At 40.4% G+C, this 8,306-nt stretch overlaps 1 protein-coding gene across 4 annotated transcripts in view; it reads left to right on the top strand.

Annotated features, from left to right (window-relative positions):
• Positions 1-5,799: 5,799 nt before the first annotated feature.
• The window catches only part of LOC115006882 (pre-B-cell leukemia transcription factor 1-like), a 60,222-nt gene continuing 57,715 nt past the window's right edge, over positions 5,800-8,306 (top strand). For all 4 annotated transcript variants that reach the window (XM_029429485.1, XM_029429483.1, XM_029429484.1 and 1 more), the window contains exons 1-2: positions 5,800-6,426; positions 7,248-7,321. In XM_029429485.1, coding sequence (XP_029285345.1) covers positions 6,239-6,426; positions 7,248-7,321 — 262 coding nt within the window. In that variant the 5' untranslated portion in view covers positions 5,800-6,238. The remainder of the gene's footprint in view (positions 6,427-7,247; positions 7,322-8,306) is intronic.

The following is an 8,306-nucleotide window of genomic DNA, read 5'->3' as shown; positions in this document are numbered from 1 at the left end:
AAGACTTAATGGTTTGTACGGAAGAATTAATGATTGTACAGGCAGATCAATTGATTGTCTCTTCCAAGTCTCCACAGGAATGTATCATACTCTAATGCTCCTTTTACACTGCATGATTTGGCTCGACTCTACTTACTTGTGGTACCTGGTCCTTTTCTCTTTTTCGTTTTCCATTGCAGATAGTACCACTGTCGTGACATTATCTTCAATGCATCACTCACCGAATCCTTTCATCGGCAACCAAACAAAGGACCGTCTGCACTTTATTAATTGTACCGTGTAAAGTGTACATTGTGTATGTAGTTCTGCGAGCTGACATGTAAAAAAATCTGGGACGAGTGAATAAAAAGAATTGCAGTCGCTCTTGAGGGTAACTTGGCTATTTAAAAGTGTCTGATTTGTAATTCTCTCTGATCAATCAGTGGTCTGTCTGCAGTGTTTTTAACTCCACCTTGTATCACCTGAGCTCACTTGGAACCTCGAGTTGACAGCTAGAAAAGTACCAGGTACTATCCACAACTTTAGCTAATGGAAAACTAAAACAAAGCAAGTCGAGTTGAGTAGAGCTGTGCAATGGAAATGCAGCATAAGTCTAATATAAAAAAAACATTAAGGGGTTATTAGGCCAGGCCAAAGACGTAAAAGGAAAACATTTGCGTATTGCCAGTTCACTGAGAGTTATCTCTGGCAGCCAGTGTTACAATGACGCAATATCTTTTCATTTATATATAAATAATACTGTAATTTAAGAGTCATCTCCTGATTGTTCCATATAGTAGGCTTCTGCTGTGACTGCTGTACATATATGCTGTGCTGTTTGTTTGTGTGGACGTGGAGCTCCCATGCATTCGTTTCTCAGTCCAAACGTATTAGAATCAAAGAAAGGGTTATGTGTATGAATCCGTTCCATTAGCGCTCCCTTCACACAGGCCAGAAGCCGTGCAGGATGAAAGGGAGGATTTATCTGCACAGCCTCATCACATGGTGTGACCTGGGGCTTGGAGTAGAAAGGTCTTTCTCTCAGGTGCCATGGAAACCAGCCCACCACTGGCTGCTTGTCCCGTCGTCCTCCAGTTGCCCTCTGCGCCTTCCCTGCACAGATATCTGGCCAACCCTATGCAGAGGGATCTCACACCTGTTGAATGTCTGAGTTAGTTTCCAAAGAGATTATTCCAAAATGGTGAGAACTTGTGCTTCTATCGATGCCCTACAGAGCTCAAATCTACAGAGGCCCTCTGGGGTCACATGGTAGAAGTAAAACTCGATGTGTAAATCCGTTAGAATAGATTTGTAAACCTTGCCCTCAGATTCACAGATAGGCTTATCGGTTTCAGGCTGTGGTACTGAATAGTAAGTTTATAGTGACGTTACTGTACTTTTGGGCATTTGTATCTACTATGGTATCACTTTAATACGCTACGGTAATATTTCTACAGGGACTTCTATCTGATTATGCAGTGTTGTGAGTTTCAAGTTTATGGTGACCATATTATTCCCATATAGAATCTTCATTTTGTTTTCTAAATTGTATATTGATTAAGGCATCTATATGTTTGGCATACAGCAGCTATACTGTAATACTTATTTATCCATTAATGTATGTACTTATTAATCTATATGTTTTGTATATATAATAATAAGGGTTGATGTCCTCTGAAGACGAGGTCATTCGAGGTCCATTCATTGGTTTCACCAAAGGTTTTGTGTTAGTTGAAGTAAAGTTCTTAGATACCATGCTAAACCATATCTGAAACTAAACTGCTAAAGTTCTTCTTCTTCTGGTGTTTTTAGCTGTCGCCTCTGGACTGGAGTGAGGCTGAATCTGATTTACATGCAGATGTATGATGTGGCGCAATCGAGGACGCATGTATGTGCCCTAATTGTAAACAAAATTGCATCCGGATTTTAGCTAGAGATAATATACTCAAAATGACATATGCATGTGTGGCCTAAGTGTCCTATGATAGACTGGCAACAAATCCACAGTGACCACTAGATGATGATGATAAGTAAGAAATACATATGTAAATCTTGAAATAAACACCTCCTCAGCACTTACCCTGTACGGTAGCTGGATTCTCGCAAAATATCACTTATCACACGAAAATCCATCTGGTCAGTCTTCAGGTAATGCGTTTGTGTCCGGACCAATCAGTGTCCACCATGCCTGAGAGTAGCGACCACTACGGGCGTGGTTTAGGTGTGTGTTACCCGACACAGAGAGGCGACTGCTCTTTAAAAATAACAATGGCGGCTCTACAGAGGGCTCATACGGCTCCTAAAGAGGTTAGCGTAAAGGCGGCATCTGTAATATCAGAACTAGAGAGAATTTCTTGATTGAAAGAAGAGCAAGTAAAGGCACTGAAGGCTTTTCTCAGTTGAAAAGAACATTTACACCAATGTGTTGCCATGTTCCTGAAAATATTAAGAGACGTCTTCCGCCGTGAACAAACATCCAGTCTTTCACCATCTTCTTCTTCTTCTTTACATAAGTGTTGCATTACCACCATCTGCTGGACTGTCCCCTGTGTCTTGCCGTATTCCAGCTTTGCCGTGGGACGTGTGAAAAGGCGCAAGACGGAAATGTTCCTCACTGTAGTGCATTTGTGAAAATCATTAGCGGTGCCTGAAAGGTTTTCCCAATAATGTACCGGGGACTGTGTGAAAGAGGCTAATGATCAGCCATTTATAAAGTTGGGACCAGACAGAGGTATAAATAATTTAATGTTGAATTAATTAATACATTTCTATCGTTATAATGTTTATGGTCTAATTCCAGTCAGGTTGTGTCCACTGCTCCAGTGCTCTGAAGGATCTACAGTGCAGAGGTGTGAGGGCCAAAGCTGCTGTTCCGTCCTACACCTGGGTGTTATATTTGTCACCCCTGTTCGAGTCTGCCTTTGTTACTTTTAATAACTGTGACTGTATCACAGAATCCCACTAATGTGAATTGCACTTTGGCATGGGAAGTTCATGTATTCAGCACCAAGCTCTATAATATATCGCTTACGTCTCTGCCGCAAATTAAGCATTTTACAGGACCTCTCTGAGTTTCATCACTAGTGAGTGGCTGATCATACATTAGCCTGAATGCAATGAATGGATGAAGATCACTTTCAGCTCTGTGATTTGTTTGCCTTTCCATGTAGCCAGGAAGTATCAGGCATATATTTAGATTTCTAAAGGCTCTGCTAACGTAACTTAGCAGATGTTGGGGAATCATATGGATGTTGGTGAAACAGAGACCCCCTCAGGTATTCTCATTATTCTACTACTGAGCAGATGGCAGGGAAACTTACCACACTTACTATTATCCATCATACATATTCTGCTCCCAATTTACATAGCCGCTGCTTCACAGGAGCTCCTACAGGGAGAGTACCTAGCTCCAGGATTGCACTGCAGCTCCACCTGAGGCTCAGGAAGACAGTCTGAAATGTCACTGCCACTGCACCTCAAACTCAAATATGCTAATGGTTGTACAGAGGAATTCCAATGGGTGCATCCCAGTTGTATATTTTGAATTGTAAGGAGGAAAAATCTGCAGCTTGATGATTTTTAAATAGTTTAATATCAATCAGAAAATGTTTTACTATGAAACAGCCTTAATAAGATGGTAAAATAGTGGCTTTAATTGTATTCTAGAGTGGTTGCATATACAGCCTATCACTTATCACAACCTCAAGTTTCAGAATTGATGCATTTACATGAGCCTTTCAAACTCAAATTAGGAAACATAATTCTATCATTTAAAACCCTTGAAAAGCTTTTTTCTCAGTCAGCTTCTCTCTAGTTGCTACAGTTTAGGTTACCTTAAATGAGACTTTTTTCTCTATTTGTGTTTTTGCCTGTGCTCCTCTCAAAGTGACCGCGCCTCAGTTGGAACAGTCATGTACTTCGATGCCCCAATCACGACTTGGTAACATGAATCAAACTCTTGCAACAGTTTCACTAGCTTCCTGCTGCAGAGCTCCAGGCTGGGGCCCTCCAGGCTGGGGCCCTCCTCTGGCACTGTGAACATCTATATTGTCTGTACTCATGTTGGAAAATCACGTTATCGCGTTATCATGTGTGTCAAGATGGAATTTCACATGCGTTTATCGCGTTTCCTTACCAATAAATAACATTTACATACCTTACCCCTTCGTTATATTGCGCAGTGTTTTGTTTGATAGCATTAACAAATAAAGTAGCCTACTGAGCGTGTATTTAGTACATTGTATTTTATGCCACTCGACCTCCACCAATAACACCAATGTAAACAATACAACGTTAATATTTTGATATAAACGTACCTTATAAAGTTAGTTAGTGTTACGTTAAACAATAAATAACTTGTACAAACCGTATGAGTTTGATAGCATTAGCTAACTATGCTAATATTGTGAGCAAGTTAACGTTTTCAATAGCACAACAGAAAAATAATTTAATAAGTTAAATTTAATCATTTTATTATTAGTTTGCTAACGACATTAGCATAGCTAGCTAACGTTATCAAACTCATAAGGCTAGTGCTGCTTAATGTTATGTTACATAAGTTTATAAGTTAAAGTTGTATGGAAATATTAAGGTCTTGTTTATTTGCATTTGGTGGAGGTTTGTGTGGGGAAGAAGAAGACTGCTATGAAATAAATATGGAGTTAAACAATGCACTTTTAAAATGATCTAAAACCACACTTCTTAACATTTCACAGAAAATGTAAAACATTTGAAAGCATGTTTCCAGAGGCTTTAAATATTTTCAACATGAAATGTGTGTGTCATTTCATTGAATTCCTGACCAACGCATTGGTTCAGATGAGCATCGTTAACACAGTGTGTTCTTTAAGTCAAAACTAGCAGGGAAAATGAGGTAGCAGTCATTGAAACATTTAACTTTGATTTTAAGCTGCTCACAATGAAACACTGTGCCACTCTTAAGCATTTACATCTTATTTTTGCACACATGTATAGGCCTACTACACACAGGCTGATGATTTGCACAGCACTGTTCATACTTAATTCCACACTGGAGCTCTTTTCTTCGCCCCTCCTCCTATACCACCTCCTCCTCTCTTCCCTCTGAATGGCTCTCAGTGGCGGAGGGGAGCAGCGGCAGTGAGGCAGCACTGGGCCTGAAGGGCACTTTTCAGCCTGGCCAGACACACTCGGGCCTTGCTGCTTGGCTGCGCAACATGGGTCACCGCCTTACATTAGGAGGACCCTGCCAAAGCCAGCCAAGCGGAGCCCTGCAACATACCTGAAAATGAGTGAACAAAGTCAATGCTCCACTGCCTACTGCAACAAAAACAAGCATGTGTGATTGTACGATACTGTTTAGAAATGAAATATGAATATCACAAAGGTGCTTTACATAAAGGTGTCTCATCAGTGGATTGATTTTTCCAGCCATAAATCTTCAATCACATTATCTTTCCACTGATTATAAAGAATGGAAGGGCTGGCCAATTGTTTGGATTATATCTTGGCACAGTTTGGAGATGAAATGTTCTCCTGTGGAGCTGGAGGGTGCTCCTGCTAGGGTCAGAGGGGGAGACTAAAGCAGACCTTCTGTGTCAGCCACTCTTATTTATTTGGAGTTGAGGCTCAATTCATCACCCTGTTGCCACTCTGTACCGTCTCTCACAGCCACATCTCCCAGTTTCTCCTCTGCATCCCACCTTTACAGTCAATGATCGACGTTTCATGAGAGGCACCTCAAGGTGGGGCTAAATGGTCTTATATTCCCAATCATGTCGCGTAGGCGGAGTCTGACTCTCATGCTCTCTGCTATGCCGCCGCCTGCCCAGCCTGTACTGTACATGACAAAAGCAAGGGGGATGGAGTGAGTGAAATAAATCCACACTTCTTATTTCTCACAGCCACTTTTTTATTGTAATTTGTCAGGAGGAGTGGGATCACTGCGCCACATTACAAGACAAACGTGTCCTAGTTCATGTTCAGCAGCGTATCTCTTTTTACGCACACCCTGCTCCAGTGAAGGCAACAACACTTCAGATCAGATTTCACATTCAGCTCCGACCAGCTGAGAGAGGCAGCCAGAGAGCAGGAGGACTCGTATCTCCGCTTTCCCCCACGATACCCCCGCCAGAACCAGCGAGGAACAACCGGGTGCGCGGCGCAAATATTGTAAAACACCACCGGGATTTTTTTTTTCTTCTTTTTTTCCCTTTTATGTATTTTTGCAGGATTTCAGCAGCGAGAGCGCCACTGAGAATTAGATAAGAGCGAAGAAGAGATGGACGAGCAGACGAGGTTGATGCACTCTCACACGGGGGTAGGCATGGCAGGGCACCCTGGCCTGCCGCAGCATATGCAGGAAGGCACCGGAGGAACTGACGGCGACGGGAGAAAACAGGACATTGGAGACATTTTACAGCAAATTATGACCATCACGGATCAGAGTCTGGACGAAGCGCAAGCCAGGTAAAGATATGCATCTACTGTCAGGAGGAGGCGGCAAACTACACACACATTTAAAAAAAAAAAAATATTTATTGGAATGTTTAAATTTAAAATACAGTGCGGTGTATATGGGACTGTAAATGTAAAGGCTTTGCTCAGCCTTGTGCAAAAGCCGATAAAACAGTGACGATGGGATGCCTGCAAACCAGTTCACATTTAAATAAGTCTTTCCTGGAAGAGAAAATAAAAGTGTGTGAATGTTACTATGACATGCCAACGTGTCGTCCACGGAGAGTCTTTTGAAAGCACTTTAATACAGTCAAGTTGCATTCACGAGACCATAAAATAACATCCGATATTTAATTTCTTTCATTCTAAATGTAATTACTGGGTTTAGAGTGGCTTACAGCTTGTTTACAGCAACTTTCTTAGGTTAAACACACCATTTAGTTTAATCCTTTAAATTAAGTAAAGCTGACAAAAGTTTTAAAATGTTTTGTTTTATTATTAAAGTTAGCAAAAAGAAGCAATTAATATATTAATTGTGTAATTTTGACAGAACAGCAGATAAAGCTAAATAAAATATTTTACCTGGTATAAATGGATATACAGATGTTATAAATATATATATATATATATATATATATATATATATATATATATATATATATATATATATATATATATATATATATATATATTGTGCCTGTTATTGTACTGGCATTTATCTAAAAGGTCAACAAATAGAAATGGTAGCAGGCAGCCTTGTTGACCAACAATTTAGTTTTTAGATGTTATGTATGTTTCTGTGGTTTGATTATGAAGCCACTTTTCTGTTGCAGGAAACACGCTCTGAACTGTCACAGAATGAAGCCAGCTCTTTTCAATGTCTTGTGTGAAATCAAAGAGAAAACAGGTACGTCCATTCTCATTCTGCACTACAATAAGAGAAACACTACACTGTTGTTGTCTCCATACTCTCTACAAGAAAATACTCCTTAACCAGGTCAAATGTACAAAGTGCTTCACACACTATGTTTCACTAATGGTAGCTAGAAACAAAATCCACCAATTCTATGTGGGCTATTTTATCATCAAAGGGTAATTTGCTATTCAGACTCATAGCAGAACCTGATGTTGGATATTCAGTCACAACACAATTCACCATATAAATTTCACTGACATGCAGGACATGTGTTTCCTCCTGTAGCTTAAAATGTCTTTGCATTTTAAACTCTTTCACAATAGGAACTATGGACAATTACCTCAGCAGTCCTTATCAATTATCGTGTCAAAATATGAATGAGGTTTTTTTTTTAATGCTATTGTGGAATAATAGAGAGTATTGAGCAAAAAATTGTCACAAGCATGTTGATGTCTCCCCTTGTGAGTTAACTGTCAAGTCTGGTGAATACGTCTCTTTCTATTCGGTATTGTGTCTCTCTATTAAAGCGGTTGTGAGGGAGCGTGTCAGCAGAATAATTGCTAGGAGAGAAATAACGTAACACAGGAGGCGTAAGTCATGTTTCCAAATCATTTTCCCTGTGACATTTTTGAAATTGGCACAGATGGAATTCAGTGCACTTCAGACTGATGGCGTGCATCTCATCTTTTATTTCCCCATCTTTAGACTGATAGGACTCTTCAGAAGTTACACTGCTGAGATATTGACTTGCTCCGAGTGGCAGCGCTTTCTGCGTGTTTCACAATCATTAGTGCATGAAATCAAGTGGAAAGGATCGAGGATGAAGAAGCTATTGTTTCCTCTAAAGTTGTACTTGCTCACACTTGACCTTTGTGGCGGTGTTTATATTGTTTCTCGTGTGTGATGCCACCCTCGCCTGGTGCTTTCACAGATGTTCTCATTGAGGTTTTCATTGAAGTTCACCTCTCTGCCTTCC

The sequence above is a fragment of the Cottoperca gobio genome, chromosome 4 (assembly GCF_900634415.1).
Source record: "Cottoperca gobio chromosome 4, fCotGob3.1, whole genome shotgun sequence".
NCBI lineage: Eukaryota > Metazoa > Chordata > Actinopteri > Perciformes > Bovichtidae > Cottoperca > Cottoperca gobio.
This window is presented reverse-complemented; position numbering and strand designations above follow the sequence as displayed.